Source organism: Onychostoma macrolepis, chromosome 18 (genome assembly GCF_012432095.1).
Source record: "Onychostoma macrolepis isolate SWU-2019 chromosome 18, ASM1243209v1, whole genome shotgun sequence".
Lineage (NCBI taxonomy): Eukaryota > Metazoa > Chordata > Actinopteri > Cypriniformes > Cyprinidae > Onychostoma > Onychostoma macrolepis.
The window spans coordinates 24884660-24903129 of NC_081172.1; the positions used below are offsets into that span (position 1 = coordinate 24884660).

An 18470-nucleotide genomic window follows, 5' to 3' on the forward strand; every position below is an offset into this window, starting at 1 on the left:
AAATCAGTCCAAATTTAGTCCTTAAGACAGGGCAATGATCAATTCAATAGCGTTATATTTTATGAGACTATTTGGCTTTTTAAAAGCAAACCGACTTTCAAAGCTGTTATATTTATAGGTAATGAAAATATAATTTTTTTTAACTATTATTATTCATCGCGTTCTATATAAAACGTGTGCCAACTGATAATTTGTTATAGGCAGCATCTCGACTTCCTGTTGTCCTGGGCTCAGCAATTGTAAATAGGATAAACATTTTAATCGATTTATTGATTCCACGCGTGCAGAAATTGGGGGGGAATCTTAAATAAAAATCGGCATGCTGAATTTGTTAATGCTTTTGGTGGACACACTGATCTTCTAAAACAATCATTTAACACTTTCAGTTACTTATTCCATCCTAAGTGTTGCTGTAATTGTATCTTTTCACTCTACTTTCAATTGAAAGAAACTGATCCACTAATGTAATCCAGAATCGATTGTTGCATATTTCAATCATCCCCTGCGCAGAACGCTCTGAGATCGGTGAGTCTTACAGATAACAATAATCTATATTTCTTAGACAATCTCTGAGGCCTTTTTCTGAGGTTTGCCTCAGAGATCATAAAGTAGGCCTACATTAATTCGTTTCCTTTTAATTTGACTTTTAATGTAGTGAAGTGCATTCATAACTAAACAAATCTATTAAGTCTTAAAACAATAGCCTATAGTAATATATCCTTTCATAAACGTTGAAGATCCAGAATTCTGGAACAGAGATAATATTAATCGGGATAAAAAATAATAATAATAATAGCCTAATAATAATAATAATAAATATTTCGAAATAAAATAATATTTTATTTAGATTTGTTTAAACAGTTGCATTTTTAACCAAAGCAGCTTTTACAGATGTTTGTCTGCATTATTGAAAATTGGATAACACAGTATTTTAAAAGGAGATATTTTAAAATACTGTAAGAGAGTATCATCATTCATATAACATCACATGTACATTCTTCACATTTTACAGAACGGGATATTTTAAAACCTTACATCTGATTACAGATTTTATTTTTTTATTTTTTTCTGCTGCTGCTGCTTCTTTTCTTCTTCTTCTTCTTCTTCTTTTTTTTTATCGAACCATGTTATTTGTGTAAACATTTAAATCGCTGGTTTAGTACTGAAATGCCGTTGAAAACAAACTGTAATTCTGTTTATTTATAAATTACCATCAACCCGTCGTGTTAATATTTGACTCTGTATTGATCTGTGCTTCTGTTTGTTTCATATAGTGGCATTAGTGCTGAGGTTTGCCTTTGATTCACGTTTCAAGTAAAGAGGCTCTAAAACTCTTCTCCACATATAAAAACACAGGCGCCCAATTAACGATTTGAGGTAAAGTTCAGGGGCAAAAGTCTTTAAATAATTGAATATTCTTTGTGAGTGAGTGCAAATACCCCATTAAGAAATGTTAAACGAACCATCTTTTTTATAATCAATATTTGCTTCATTGGCACCGAATTTTCAGTCCCTTTTGCTACCTTTTTATGCTTCAGTGAGAGTAATTTGCAGTGAAAACAAAACTTATGAAATCTTACTTTGAGAATTTCAATGAGCTTTATTTGTATTTCTTTTTATTTGATTTTGCAGATTAGGTACTATACTGAATATACATTTTTATGAATTTTACTTTTTTGCGTTTAATGAATTACTTTAACTGTGTAGTCGTTTCACATATAATTCTAGGTAACACAATTATAAGAAAATATAATTTGATATTTGTAAATTTAGATTATTGTAGTTTATATGTTCCCATGCGCCTTTTTGTGACATTGATTTCTAAGGTACATTTATACGCGTTGCTTTTTCTAATGTTTACTAACTAATCTGTCCACCACTGTTGTATAAAGTTAAAAGATATACAAACTCTGGTTTCATAGGCAAGGAGAGACGCCTAGGTAGGCCTCAACCGAAAAACCCTCCGTCACCCCCATCCACACACACACACACACACACACACCGCTGCGCGCGTCACGGAGACACGAGTGCGAATGAAAAATATCGACCACTATGAGAATGTGCGCAGATGTGGCTGGCTGCTAAATTTCGTGCTTGAATACGATCTTTTTCATCAAATTAATGGTCGATGGTGATAATGCAAAGTCTGTGACCTGCAGTGTATGGCTTGCCATTTTTGTTTATGTGAAAATAATGATATCGTGAGCCATTGTTGCCACTGTAAATTTTTGCATGTGTTTGTTTTATTTCTTGTTATATTTCAGCTGACAATTTCACTTCTGAAGATTTTAATTGTGATTGCCTTCAGCAGTTAACAACAACTACAACAACAATAATAATAATAGCACTATTATTGTTGGTATTGTTATTGTCATTAATAGTATTATTATTATTCATCTCTTGTTTCGTTAACCACTTGTCAAATCCTCACAAGTGATCCGAGTTGACTTCTAATTTGTCATAATTTAACTTGCTCATTTGTTTCTGTTCTTCTTAACTCGTTAATCCGGATGGCATTGTTCTTGACCCTGACAGATGTATGTGTGTTTTGTCACTAAGCAGGTCCCTAAGAAACAAGGAAAAGTCTGAAAAAGTTAATCTCTCTCCCTCCCCCGCAGCTGTTAGCTTCAGGAGTCTTGAAGCGTCACCTTTGACATGTCCCCTATGCGCACGAGCGGGGGCCCAGGGCTGGGGGCCCCAGGACTGACCACTGCAAGCTGTCACCCCACCCGGGCTTGGACGCTTTCGCCGGGCCCCTAACAGTCCAGTTATCCCGTTCTCTCGCTTGACTGGACATGAAACTGACTTTTTGGAGTCGATTTTTAACTATAAACAATGTGAAGTCGTGCAAAGTGATATCTCTTTAATGTATGTGTGGGGGGTGCGGTGGGGGATCTTGTAACTGCCTTGGTCATTTTTGTCCTGCCAACAAAAAAACAAACAAACAAACAAAGTTCTTTTAAAAACTTCTGTGTACAAATCCAGCATGGACGAATTATGTTATAGATTTTGATCTGCCTCTTATCTTTAAATTAATTATGTTTATATAGATTGAATTTGTTAACTGTAGCCTATTTTGTAAAGTCGGATTGACACTTTTTTTAACTCGTCAGTAAAATCATTAACTGTACATCCAAGAAAAACAAACATACTTTTTGTAACATTGATTTGGTTTTGCCTATCCATTTGTGTGCAGAATGAAGTTCACCCATGAAACGTAATGTGCTGTGTCATTATACTGCCAGGCCGCGGAAGCGGGACACACTCCTGATGGCTTGGTTCGTTACTCTTAATAGCACAACAATAGAAACATCTGTCCAGCCTTTCTCTGCCTATTACCAATCCGTCTGCCCTTGATCCCAAAAAAACACTACAGCTCTGCATGGTACAGGATGACTTACATTCAGCAATCTGTATACTTGAGTCATTTTTTGAAATTAAAATATATATTTATTTATTCTGCGTCAGACCTTTCTTATTTCAACTGAATGTCATGACGATTTGTAGCCTATATGCATTATATTGAGAATATCTGCAGTCATATGTGCATGCATATAAACATTTCTCTGAAGTTTGGAGCAGGAACTAATGTATGTATATTAATGCAAGCAGAAGCCCCCAGGTGAACCCGGAAGTTTTCTACACCTATCGCATTAAGGAGGTTCTGCAAAACTAATTGCGTTCACTCATGAATAATTCACGCGAATAATGAGACTTCATAGGGTCATCCTCTTGCTGTTATAAAGCATCATCGGTATAACACTTTATTGCATTCAGTTTCTTCATTTTTCTCATTATTATTATTATTTTCGGTATAACAGTTGTGTGAGGTTGGTCATGCTATACATCCAGAAGGAAGCATCCCTGTTTAATAGCAATGGGCTGCAACTTCCTTAATAAGTGACGTCAAAGGAGCCGCGATCAGCGCGCATGCGCGGCAAAGCAGAGCGGCAGCCGCAGCACGGAGCAGTGCGCGAAACAACAGCAGACATGGCAAGAGATGGCGAGGGACGCGAGCACACTGACACCATGCACTGCTGAAGGGACGGGGGCCTTAACATTTCAAAAAAATTACAAAACTTTATAAAACATAGAAAAAGGGAAGAAAAAAATCAGGAAAGAACGCAAAGAAAAAATATTTAAGATTACAACAGAACTTTTCCAATGAGAGCACTTCTGTGGACACTGCTCCGCTATATCAGATAGATGATTTGTCCACACGCTTGCACGTATAATGAACGCCCAGCTGTCGATGGAGAACATTGGCGATCTGCACGGAGTGAGCCATGAACCCAGCGCGGCGGATCTCATGACCGGAGACAGCGCTCATCACAGGAGCCATCGGAGCAGTCTGTCAGCCCATGCGCGCTCCATGGGCATGGCATCAATCCTGGACAGCGGCGACTATCATCACCACCGGCCCCCGGAGCACCCCGGGCTCGCCACGCACCTGCACCCGGCCATGAGCATGGCGTGCGAGGCTCCCCCCGGGATGAGCATGAGCAGCACCTACACCACCCTCACCCCGCTGCAGCCCTTACCGCCCATCTCCACCGTCTCCGACAAATTCCCGCACCACCATCATCACCATCACCACCACCACCACCATCACCCGCACCAAAGGATCCCGGGGAACGTCAGCGGGAGCTTCACCTTGATGAGGGACGATAGGGGTCTGGCCCCGATGAACAACCTCTACTCTCCCTACCACAAGGACGTGGCCAGCATGGGACAGAGCCTATCGCCCCTGTCTGGATCCGGACTGAGCGGCATTCACAACTCCCAGCAGGGGCTGCCGCCCTACGCGCACCCCGGGGCCACCATGCCCGCCGAGAAGATGCTCACACCCAACGGATTCGAGGCACACCACCCCGCGATGTTGGCTCGACACGGGGAGCAGCACATGAGCGCGTCTTCGGCGAGCATGGTGCCGATCAACGGCATCCACCATCACCCGCACGCCCATCTCAACGCCCAGGGCCACGGTCAGGTGCTGGGCTCCACCAGGGAGCAGAACCACTCCTCCGCGCCCGGATCGCAGCTCAACAACGGCAGCAACTCGGGACAGATGGAAGAGGTCAATACCAAAGAAGTGGCCCAAAGGATCACCACGGAACTGAAAAGATACAGCATCCCGCAGGCTATCTTCGCCCAGAGGGTGCTGTGCCGCTCGCAAGGGACGCTTTCGGACCTGCTCCGGAACCCTAAGCCCTGGAGCAAGCTCAAGTCTGGCCGGGAAACCTTCCGCAGGATGTGGAAATGGTTGCAGGAGCCTGAGTTCCAGAGAATGTCCGCGCTCAGGCTCGCAGGTGAGAGAACAATAGGTAATACATTTCTTCTCTTCTCAGTATATCACTCTCATTTCATTTCCTTCAAATGCATTTCACGAGTGACCAGCATTCATTGTTTTTGTTGCGCTTTTTGGAGGTTTCCTACTTAGCTTACTTTCTGTTTTGGTTGTGCGATTTTACTCTGTGTTCGTTGTGCTACTTTGATTTAAACTGATACTTTCAAACTTGAGGTTGCGTTCTCGATGTATAATATTGACCGCCTAGGTAAAGTGATCCAGCGCAATGGATTTGTTTTGTTTTGCTTGTTTGTTTTGGGCTATTCGATGATCCATTTGTCATCTTCAGACTACATTACATGGAGCCAACAGAAATAGTTTGATCAAAAATGTCTCGAAGCCTTGGTGGCCACAGTCCCATTGTGTCTATGTGAAAATGGATGCAGTGTCCCAGTGTCCTCTTGTCTTTGCAATACGCTTATGACCAGTGATCTACATTTTATTTTAGAACATTACTGCATGCTGTGGTGAAACACGGTCTCATGTCTCGTGGATATATATATATATTTATTTATTTATTTTTGCTTTTGAACTAGTGCGCGTAAATATGTTACCGTGTTCGATGTGTGCGGACTACAGAAATGGGCGCTGAATAAGTGTCGCAGTGTGTGTTTGGGTTTGAAAGAAAGGGTCGTGTTTTTCTTCTTCAGTCTTCTCCTGGTTGGATCTCTTCATCTGTTGTCCAGCTCCGGTGACGTGTTCTCTGTGTAGGTTTTCTTAATTAACTGATTGGGGCTCCATTAATTTGCCTCACGAGAATTAGAATCAATTGGCGGGCGGCTTTGGGGGCCACTGATCCGTTCAAAGCCAGCAGTGAGGAAAAAAAGAGAGAGCATCTTAAATGCGAGTGTCTCTCTTTTTTGCACCAGCTCATCATAAATGTCATTACAAATATCAGTAATTCATTTATGCACCTGAGGGGGGAAATACTTTTCAACAAACGTTCTTTCCTGAAAATATTTTTCAGGGCAAAAATAATTTAAATGAGAAAGAAATATTTATGTCGATTTTACATTTACGCTCTCTTTGTGTGTCATTATAGATTTGTACGCGCAAAGCAGTTTACTCTTTATATTAACCTCTTACGTTCGATTTCTTTTTTCTGTATCGAAGTTTCGTTTTTATTATTAATATCAATGTCAGGGTATTATGCAATCGTATAGCCTATGTATACTGATGCTGGGATGGTGTTTGTTTGGTTTTGTTTGATTCAGATTCAGCCTTGCTCTGTTATGGATTTTTGCTCCACGTTTTTGTATTATTTATAGTAAAGGTCAAAATATGAATTTACATCATACCATTTTATTTCCACAAGTTGCTGTAACAGGATCAAATGGAATATGTTTACATTCACATACTGTTTTGTTGTTGTTGTTGTTTTCGTATTTCTTTTGGTCGACATAAGCTTAAAAAAATCCAGAAAATGGTTGGATCTTTATTTTTATTATTATTATAAACTACTGCAATTCTAATTACATGACAGTCAGATTTAGTTTCTATTTGTTTAGTGAGATTATTTTCTTATTCCGTTAAATGATATTGAAATTAGTGAAGGTTTTAGACACAGTGATGTATATTATTGATTGAGTACACATGGTTGAGGGTATGTGATCGGCCTACTGAGAGGTATATATAGAATTGGCATATTGATTATTCAAATTCAGTTCCCTTCTCCTTTTCCTTAGTAATGTAAGACAGTAGACCATTCAGCAGTCTTTCACATCACTGCTCTTTTACAGCTTTTACACACTTTTTATGCTGTGAATTTGCCATGCACGCTTGTACTGAATTTTGTCTCAGGTCTTTATATTTCAGCATATGGTTGCTTGTTAAAAAGTTGTCCTATTCTAATTTTAATAGGAAAAGAAAACTAGAAGAAGAAACAAAACAATAAATTAAAAAAACTGCAATTCAATGTTTTTAATATACCTAAATAATTAGTATTTGCGTAATTTTGTAATAAGGTAATAAATGAAACGGTAGCACAACGACGTTCTTTAAGCTGTTTGTCGATAATTGTTAATCATTTTGCGATTGATATTATTTTGGGAAGAAATTATTGTATTAGCCTATTATAAAGAAAATAGCTGGCCAAATAGTGAATATGGAAGAATATCAAATAATATATTACAAATTGTCTAATTTTACATCTAAACTGTCATCTGAAAAGCTAAGAGACATTTTATTCAGGTATATAGTTCAAATGCGGCTTCGCTAAACTTCATAACTAGCATTAAATCAATAATTGTAATAATAATAAATTATTATTAAATCATAAAATGCGTAACAGACCAGTAGTTGATGTACATCTAAGTAGGAATGTAACGAAACGGAATTTTCATAGGCTATCTATTCATATTCTATAGCCTATTCAGCATATCCAAATTTATTTTCTGTTATTATTATAATATTGAATAGGTAATTGTATGGTAGCCTAAATAATGCTAACGTCTGTTTTGGCCTGAGCCTTATGCTCAGCCCAAAACAGACGTTAGCATTATTTAGGCTACCATACAATTACCTATTCAATATTATTAGGTTCTGTTTTGTTGTTGCATGGAGCCACTGTGCAATGAGTGACCGAGGGCGAGCCCTGGCCTGGTGTGCGCGCTTATCTGGCGCCTGTCTAATGATTTGCAGACAAACAGTACCTATATGTGATGATCAAATGTGCTGAAGGATAAAGAGGTTCGCAGTTATTTCCCTGGGAATCTGCATGAGTCTCGTCACAGTGGCCTTGTGCATGGACACAGTTTTGATTTATGACACATGATAGCGAGCTCATTTGCTTTTTGTTAATATTTACCCAAAGTGTCAAGCCCTGTGCATAGTTTCGTTCTTCTTTTACACGATTGACTAGCATGTACATTAAAGGTTTATTCACGTTATAGCCTACCTCTTTACATCATAAAAAAAAAAGGAAACTGTAGGCTACAACTCTTAGCCTATGTATACTGATGCTGGGATGGTGTTTGTTTGGTTTTGTTTGATTCAGATTCAGCCTTGCTCTGTTATGGATTTTTGCTCCACGTTTTTGTATTATTTATAGTAAAGGTCAAAATATGAATTTACATCATACCATTTTATTTCCACAAGTTGCTGTAACAGGATCAAATGGAATATGTTTACATTCACATACTGTTTTGTTGTTGTTGTTGTTTTCGTATTTCTTTTGGTCGACATAAGCTTAAAAATCCAGAAAATGGTTGGATCTTTATTTTTATTATTATTATAAACTACTGCAATTCTAATTACATGACAGTCAGATTTAGTTTCTATTTGTTTAGTGAGATTATTTTCTTATTCCGTTAAATGATATTGAAATTAGTGAAGGTTTTAGACACAGTGATGTATATTATTGATTGAGTACACATGGTTGAGGGTATGTGATCGGCCTACTGAGAGGTATATATAGAATTGGCATATTGATTATTCAAATTCAGTTCCCTTCTCCTTTTCCTTAGTAATGTAAGACAGTAGACCATTCAGCAGTCTTTCACATCACTGCTCTTTTACAGCTTTTACACACTTTTTATGCTGTGAATTTGCCATGCACGCTTGTACTGAATTTTGTCTCAGGTCTTTATATTTCAGCATATGGTTGCTTGTTAAAAAGTTGTCCTATTCTAATTTTAATAGGAAAAGAAAACTAGAAGAAGAAACAAAACAATAAATTAAAAAAACTGCAATTCAATGTTTTTAATATACCTAAATAATTAGTATTTGCGTAATTTTGTAATAAGGTAATAAATGAAACGGTAGCACAACGACGTTCTTTAAGCTGTTTGTCGATAATTGTTAATCATTTTGCGATTGATATTATTTTGGGAAGAAATTATTGTATTAGCCTATTATAAAGAAAATAGCTGGCCAAATAGTGAATATGGAAGAATATCAAATAATATATTACAAATTGTCTAATTTTACATCTAAACTGTCATCTGAAAAGCTAAGAGACATTTTATTCAGGTATATAGTTCAAATGCGGCTTCGCTAAACTTCATAACTAGCATTAAATCAATAATTGTAATAATAATAAATTATTATTAAATCATAAAATGCGTAACAGACCAGTAGTTGATGTACATCTAAGTAGGAATGTAACGAAACGGAATTTTCATAGGCTATCTATTCATATTCTATAGCCTATTCAGCATATCCAAATTTATTTTCTGTTATTATTATAATATTGAATAGGTAATTGTATGGTAGCCTAAATAATGCTAACGTCTGTTTTGGCCTGAGCCTTATGCTCAGCCCAAAACAGACGTTAGCATTATTTAGGCTACCATACAATACCTATTCAATATTAGGTTCTGTTTTGTTGTTGCATGGAGCCACTGTGCAATGAGTGACCGAGGGCGAGCCCTGGCCTGGTGTGCGCGCTTATCTGGCGCCTGTCTAATGATTTGCAGACAAACAGTACCTATATGTGATGATCAAATGTGCTGAAGGATAAAGAGGTTCGCAGTTATTTCCCTGGGAATCTGCATGAGTCTCGTCACAGTGGCCTTGTGCATGGACACAGTTTTGATTTATGACACATGATAGCGAGCTCATTTGCTTTTTGTTAATATTTACCCAAAGTGTCAAGCCCTGTGCATAGTTTCGTTCTTCTTTTACACGATTGACTAGCATGTACATTAAAGGTTTATTCACGTTATAGCCTACCTCTTTACATCATAAAAAAAAAAGGAAACTGTAGGCTACAACTCTTAGGATATTTATAATTTAATTAAAATTTTCATAATTGATAAATATTTAAATAATATTTAAAAAAGTACGCTTAATATGCTACATATGAATTTTAAATATTAAAATAAGCTTTTATTGTGTGCTATACTGCATGTAAAACGGCAATGTGCTATTGAATGAACGATAGAACTTAGATGCAGAACCGTGCTTTACATATTAATGATTTGAGTTATGAAAATATATATATTGCCTCTTAAGGAATCGTGCGCGCGTGTGTGTGCTTGTTACGGTTCAAGTAAGTACCTGCTTCAAGCGGTTTCGCACCGTCTTTAAGCGCCCCCTTGTGGTTTTCTAAATAACAAGTATGCCGCCCACTAGGATTTTACCCGCACAAAGACAGAAAACATAGGCCTTTTTATTTAAAGTGACCGCTTAGAGTCGTCAAGCAAGTGCTTTTTATTCATTGGCTGCCAGTAAGTGATCATATTGGTTGTGATAGTGTATCTGCTATGCATGTGGTTGGATTTCAGCACCACGGACAGTTCCAGAGACTTCATTCATATAGTGAACATATATAGTGAAAATTACAATACAAACCCTCCGAAAAGCATCAGTGGTTCTGTTTTGTTTTGTCTATTTCATGTGTTTGTTTGACTGATTTGCTTTGAGAACCATTTCAGAAAAACTCAGTTACACTTTATTTTAAGGTGTCCTTGTTACATTGTAATTATACATTTGAGTACATAGTGATATTAATTGACAGCATGCACTTACTGTAGGGTTAGGGTTAGGACTAGGGTTTGGTTTAGGATCAGTTGCATGCAATTATGCATAATTTACTCTTAATGCTACAGTAAGTGCATGTAGCAAGGACACTGTAAAATAAAGTGTGTCCAAAAACTCATACCATGTCATGATAAATAAATTTGTTTCTGTTTATGTTAGGCATTTATGTCTGACTGTTTCATGTCAACCTTTTGTTCTTTCAGCGTGCAAGAGAAAGGAGCAGGAGCACGGTAAATGCGAGCGGGGGAGCATCTCCAAGAAGCCCCGGCTGGTCTTCACTGATGTCCAGCGTCGGACTTTACATGCAATATTCAAAGAGAACAAGCGCCCGTCCAAAGAGTTACAAATCACCATCTCTCAGCAGCTGGGCCTGGAGCTCGCCACTGTCAGCAACTTCTTCATGAACGCGCGTCGACGGAGCCTCGATAAGTGGCTGGACGACGGCAGCTCCAACTCGGCCAACTCCTCCTCCTCCAGCACTTGTACCAAAGCATGATGGAGTAGTGGCTGCATTATGGGAAGAAAAAAAAAACATGAAAGAAAAAAAAAACTTCGGTGGAAAAGCTTTAAACAAAGAAACTTAACAAGAGACAATTTTAGACAGCGTTTGCCCTTAAAACTTGTACAGTACCGATATTTATAATATCCAAAGAAAAACACCAAAGACTGCGTTGACCCCCATTTAGGACTTTCTTCGTTTATGTCTGACATTCTGCAAAAAAAAAAAAAAAAAAGAAGTTACACTCACCAATCACTGGTCGTTCCTCATCTCAACACACTCCCCTAACTGGCGTCTTTCTTTCTCATGTGATCGGTTGCTTTCAAAGACTTTTTCTCATCAATGATTGGTCATTATCGCAAATGTGGAGTGATTGTTATTCGCTCTGATGTCAGATTCCAGATTTTGCGACGTCACTGAGGGGCTTGACCAGCAGGTGTAAAGCCTGACGTCACACATTCACCTCTATAGGCATCCCAGATGTTGCCAGGGATGCCAAATATAATCAGGTGGTGTAGAATCTTGACAAAGGTTGCCTGAATGTCACCCTCAGGATAGTGCTTTCTTCCTAATTGTTGGAAAAGTTCCATAGAAACCTAAAAAATACATGTGAACTTGCCATCTTCACTACTTATCAATCACAGATGGTAGAACCAAAGAAACACATGTATTTTGTTTTTTTTTATTTTGTTTTTTTAAATCAGACCAAGCTATATTTATTCCTCTTAGCAAGACCCCCGTGACTGTCCTAATCAGGTGACTCAGTAAATGTATTATGGACTGTGGTTTCCGTAGCCATTTACCGTATAATTTGTTCTCTTGTTTGTCCTAAAACAAACTCAATCACTAGCCAAACATGTCTCTGTGCCCGCACCCCATTCCTGCCTCAGTCCTTTCTTGTGATTATTTCAGGGAGATTTTTGCTAGCTTTAACCTGCCTTTTTTACCTGTATTTGAAATATTTCAATGCCAGTTGCTGAAAACCAAAGATAAACTTACACAAACCAGCACCTGTCACTGTTTCATACCCACATCCATCAGTCAAACACAACTTATTTTTAGGAGTTTCGCAGACTCTCATTTAATGAGGCTGAAGAGACTTCCCGTTTATCGTTATTAGCTTTGTCTGGGGCAAATGCACACGCGTGTTAATTGTCATTAGAGGAAGCAGGAGGAAATTCAGGTTGTTTTGTGTGACATTTCATTTCAAACTTTCATTGCATACGACCAACTTTCTCATCCTCAGAATGATAATGTCCAGAGAAAAAATGTTCGATTGACTGGTGGCTGTCAGCATGCTTTCACAAACCCATAAGCCATGCACCGTCATATTAGATTCATTGGGTTCATTTCCCATTAAGCTCTCGATAGAAGGCTATTTCATTGTCTAATGCATCATTTTCACGGCATCGACCATCAACACCACCGCAGAGTCCCCATCCGGGCCCGAACCCAATACCCCAGTAAGAGAGAGGGAGCGCATTCTATGCATTTCACAACTAGGAAGAAAGCATTATGGAGACTGAAGCAGGGTGATGCATTCGCTTCATATAATAGACTCACTCAAACTCACAAGATATCTGGCCTTGTTGTCTCTTGTGGTGTGTTTTAGCTTTAAAAATATATTTGGTATTTACAACTATTACAACATCGAAGCATATATAAAAGAGCGCTGCTTCCTCATGTAGAAAAGAAGAAAAAAAATGACAAAAAACATGTTAAGACCTGCTGATATTTATAGTGTGAACCAAAGATGCTACCTCAGTCCGTTTCCATTCGTGATTTCTATCAACGTAATGATACCAAAGAATACCAAAGATTTGTTCTCTTTGCACGGCCTAAATGAATGATAAGGTGGATGGATAGATGGTGTGTTTCCACTCCTTCCCCCCTTTTTCCTCCTCTCCTTCGCTCTAATGCTCTCTACCACTCATCCGTGCTTATGTAACAGCGCCCTCGGCAGACATGTGTTAAACTCACAGGACGAGTGCCTTGCTTGAACCAAAGTGTTAAACCGCCGTTGACCTCTCGACACCCACCTTTTAACTCTCGGAATACCTCAGCCTGTGGAAGGGCCACTGATGAAGAAAAAAAATGGAGTATTTCTTCTCTCTCACCGTGGTGCTTTTGCCAGTGCAACCATGCAATGAAAACATACCAAAGGAATTGCTCTTGCTTTCTCCAACTCTTGCTGACAAACCAAAGCTCCTGCCACCTCCCTTTGAAAGGCCCTGCCAAATCTGCCGCTTGCCCCGACCCCTCGCCACGTCGCCCGTGGGTGCGTCCACCGATTAGGCCGTGCACGTCTTTACCAATATCTGAATACCTCATAGTAATAAATTTTCACAGTTCTGTTGTATAGAGAGTTTATGTGATTAAGGCAGAACTGAACTAGTTTGGTAATCATTGATGTGACTTCGGGAAAAAAAGCTTTATGAGTATTTATTTTGACGGTTTTGGCTAAAGTGCTCCGTTTTGGTCACCAAAGGCGAGTTTCTGTGATAGCAGCCTGAAACTTGCAGGAAGGAAAAGAAGCTTATTTTTTATTAAAGCCTTGTGTTATTCTGATACTCTAAGGATGTTTGACTATTCTTTTTTACAGGGTAAAACCAACTGCTGTGATTCTGTGTCTATTCGTTCACTTTCTTCTACTACTGTGTTGTGATTTCCGTTTATTTAATTGCATTTTTGTATCGCTTAACCTATGTTTTAATTTATGTATTTGTAGAAAATATAGATTTGTACATAGTAGGTTTTTTGGGAAAAAAACAACAAAACAAACAAAAAACAAAACAAAAAAGTGGACATTCATTTTATTTTACAGCCTTATGTCTGAAGTGTAGATATATCGATGAATTTCCATTCCTCTGTGTTTGTATGTTAGATGGCACTTTGGCCCATGTACTAATACACTGCCAGAGATCTGAACGGTCCTACAGAGACCTGCGAAGAAAAGCAGTGTATGATGTTTTTTATTTGATCTTTTTTATGTTATTTAAATGTCCAGAATGATTTTGTTCTTTGTATTTCAAATCATTGTTTTATGGGTATTGCTGCACATCCAAAGATTTTCTAACCAAACCAAAAAGTGGGAAGGGGGGAGGGGGGGACGAAGGAAATTAGTGTAATTTTTGCATAAGCACTGGCGTTTGTGAGGTCTTTTGCTGTCTGCACGGGTATGAATCAATAGAAGGCATAGTGGGACAATGTAGATGAGCTTAGTTCAACTTATTGTGGGCATAAACAGTACAATCTGTGGCTTTTGGGACGGAGGGCTACAAGTCCTGCTCACTTTGCTGTGTCGGACACTGCGTGGGTGGAGCGTGGGCGGGGCAGCAGGTCTGCCGTGGGTGGGGCCACGTCGCTGGGTTGGTTTTTAATTGATGTGGCACTTCTGCCTGGATCCATCTGATATGTCAATTTTGGTTTTTGAACGTGTGTACTGACAATGAGCAAAGTCTAATAAATCTGTAAAGAAAACCAGGTATTGGTGTGTGCATGTATGGGGAAGGCGGATATTCGAGTCTAATGGTGACCGTTTCATTTCTGGTCCATTAGCGGCAACAAACAGAAATGCTCTTTGAATTGTTTTCAACAAGATTAACGACTATGGAATTCTAAATTACTGCAGAAATCGGTTAATGGCAAAGCATGTGCTATCAAATCATGACAATTTTGCCACTTATATGCAGCTACTTTTAAACAGACTTTGTGCATGGATAAAGCCAAACTGTTGAATCTGGACCCCCTGCTTCAAAATCACAGTATTGTTTGAACCTATATTATTTCAGCAAACTGTTTCCCTTTCTGTTTGATGCTGCTAATGGCTCGGACATTATTGGCTCAGATTGGGTGCTTTGCGTGTCTGCTCTTTTAAACACCATGACAAGAATGACGCAGAATGATGTCCCTTAGCAGGATTAAAGAGAAGGCCCATGACAGCAGAGCTTTTTGTTTCGCTGTGCTGTACAATCAGAGTTGTTTCATTTGTTGCATTAGGTTTGCTGGCCGTGGGATTCCCATGTCGCATAAGGGATGTTAGATAGATGATCCAGGTGCAGCGTTTAGGATTTGTTTTGTACGACAGCAAAGACTGGCATAAATCAAGCCCTACTGTGAGTCAAGAGCCTCTCTGCCCAGAATCCCTCCTACACCTCAGTGAAAGACCCAGAAGTGTTCGCTCACAGCGTCACAGCGGCTCTCTGCATCAGAATTCTCAACCCTTCTCTTCCCAAACCCTACGCTCCGTCCCGACCCACCCCTCTAATGTAGTGTCTAGCTTAGATAGCTCGATGTATGTGAATGTTGGGATTGCTCTAATCATTAATTCCTATCCCAGTTGGTTGTCGTGGAAAAGGAGTTCCTATTTGATAGAAAGGCTTGGCTCTGTGTGCCGTATAATACTGAGAGCGCCTAAGACAATCAGCTGGAAAACAAAATCATGTTTTTCATTTTTTAATATTTATTTTTTTGTAGGTCCAAGAGGGACTACTTCCAGCGATGATTATTATAAAGAAGGAGGAAGGTTTTGATAAACTGAAAAATGAACTTGCTGACATTTTCTTTCACAAACGTAGTGCTTGTTTCCATTTCGAACAGTGCATCTTGAATCAAGCTGGTTCTGTTTTTACACTTTTCTTTTTCTTCTCTTTTTCTCTTGGCCTGTTTTCTCTGTATGTTGTGTCTGTTTCAGTGGAGGAATGCAGTAGGTATTACTCTCAGGTTGTAATGCGTCATGCTTTTCATTTTTCAATTCTGATCTATCAAATTGTTTTTTTTTTTTACTTTCTTCTTTCCTGTTAGCTACTGTTCTCTATGCTGTGCAATATCATCTTCTGTGTTTGCTACGCAAGAAAAAAAAAAGAAAAAAAAGACGCAAGTAATGATGTCACCATGCTTTTTTCAGTGTTAAAATGTTTCAGCATTTCTGTAGTCACAAAAATGTAGAAAATAAAAAGGTTGGGTTTTCCAGCACATCACAACCAGACTTCTTGGCTTTCTTGTCTTTTATTCAACCTTTATATGATATTCAACAAAATGTGGCTGTAAGTCAACATGAAATCAAAACATTCTATTTTTTTTTTTTTTTGTGTGCTAACCAAGTAACTGCCATTCAGATAAATGATAATTCTGATGAACAGTTTTCCAGGTATTACACACCTCAATTGAATGCAAGCAATGCCCAAAATGACCTTTTACATTCACCAAAATGTGCACTATATATATATATATCATAATAACACACACACACAATACTGTACACCACAACGCAAAGCACCTGACTTGACACTTAAATATCTTAAATCGTATTAAATGCACAGTATACACTTTATAAATTGTGCAGTAAGATTTAATACAGTGGTATTTCAAACATATTTCAAACAGTAATATATTATACTGTTATCACATGATCTAACATGTTGTGCCATTTGATCTAGAAAGTAAATATATGGTTATTTTGCATTATTATTTTGATTTTAAAATGCAAAATATACTGCAGAATATATTTATACTGCATACTTCAGAAATAATACTAAGATTATGGTAAGTTTAAAATCCTTTATTTGTAGGAACCACTTGGTGGCATCACACTTTAGATTAGAAATGAATCCGGATTGGTAAAACATTAAACATGATTTATTGTAAAACTACAGAATTACATTCTGAACAAGAAAAGATCTTGTTTTAATAAGATGTTTAGATATTGTATTGGTAAACAAGACCAAAAATACTGTTTTGTGGTTAAATATTTAATATGCTATAACTTTATTGATGATTCGTGATAAATTAACATTTTTGCTGGTCGAATAAGAATGAAGTTAAAAACAATTGTAAACAACATTTTTGTGTAAAACATATCATTGGCTTTTAAGTAAATGTTAAAGTTAAAACCACCGTTGGTTTGACATTATTTGTCTGTCACCTTTTGCAGTTATACACGCCCAGAAAAAAAGTAAAAACATTGTCACCGGGGTAAATAAAATACAAAACCTTTTAGCTTTTGTAACTCGATGTACTGCCCCAGTGACCGCTTTGTACCTTTTTTTTTTTTTTTTTGAGAGAGAGAGAGTATGAATTGTTTTGAATTTTGTTATCACTATAAAAATCTCATAAATTAGTTTGTTTGTTTTTCTTTTTTAAATACCATTAACCCAATTACACCATCTAGAGCAGGGGTCACCAGGCTCAGTCCTGGAGGGCCAGTGTCCTGCAGAGTTTAGCTCCAACCCTAATCATACACACCTGAACCAGCTAATCAAGGTGTGTTGAGCCAAGTTGGAGCTAAACTCTGCAGGACACCGGCCCTCCAGGATCAAGTTTGGTGACCCCTGATCTAGAGTAATGACATGCCCTGCTATATCCGCTGTACTGTATCTTTTTTCCTGTGCAAAAATGGTAGAAATTAACACAAAATCGTTTCAAATCTATACCCACTCTGGGAAATATGAAGTGGTGTAAATAGTATTACAACTAGCCCAGCATCCCATAGATGTTATTTATCAGACTGATTGATTGATTGAAATTTTTATTTGTGTTGTTACACTGCACTGTGTGTGTGTGTGTGTGTGTGTGTGTGTGTGTGTGTGTGTGTTATTATTTTTCAATAAAGGTTTTTTTGTTGTTGTTGTTTTTTTTGGTTGTCAGTTTGGTTTGGTTCAGTTTATTTGCTGCAACAATCACACGGTTAATTATATGGGTAATCAGTTGACAAAGCTGGGTAGATTACTTACAAATTGTAATCCGTTATTGATTCCAAATTACATGACAAAAATTGTAGTCAGTAACGTAATCCATTACATTACACATTTTAGGTAATATAATCAGATTACTTTTAGATTACTTTTGGATTACTTTTGACCTAACTCGTTTATCACATTGATTTAAACAGGAAAATATTGTACCATAATAAAAATACAAAGTGAGAAAATATATTCCTTTCATTGTAATTAACAACATGAAGTGCATTAAACATTATATTACATCAAGGTTTCCCAAACTGGGGTTCGTAAAGGAACTGCAGGGGTTTGTGAGTTTAATGAAAGGCAAACATGTAATTAAACCATAAAAATGTAAAATTAAAATAAATCATTTAAAAATAATCAAAATAATTCACTTACTAAAAAAATAAGAAATATTTTATGT

The 18470-nt window shown here is 37.9% G+C and overlaps 1 protein-coding gene across 2 annotated transcripts; it reads left to right on the forward strand.

Annotated features, from left to right (window-relative positions):
• The first annotated feature begins 3903 nt into the window (after nucleotides 1-3903).
• onecut1 (one cut homeobox 1) lies at nucleotides 3904-14588 on the forward strand. 2 transcript variants are annotated; one of them, XM_058750846.1, is made up of 2 exons: nucleotides 3904-5324; nucleotides 11032-14588. In XM_058750846.1, the coding sequence occupies exons 1-2, from the start codon at nucleotides 4235-4237 to the stop codon at nucleotides 11322-11324; spliced, it is 1383 nt and encodes a 460-aa protein (XP_058606829.1). In that variant the 5' UTR covers nucleotides 3904-4234; the 3' UTR covers nucleotides 11325-14588. The 2 variants fall into 2 exon arrangements, with proteins under 2 accessions (XP_058606829.1, XP_058606830.1); XM_058750847.1 differs by having other exon boundaries at nucleotides 3904-5309.
• The last annotated feature ends 3882 nt before the right edge of the window (nucleotides 14589-18470 follow it).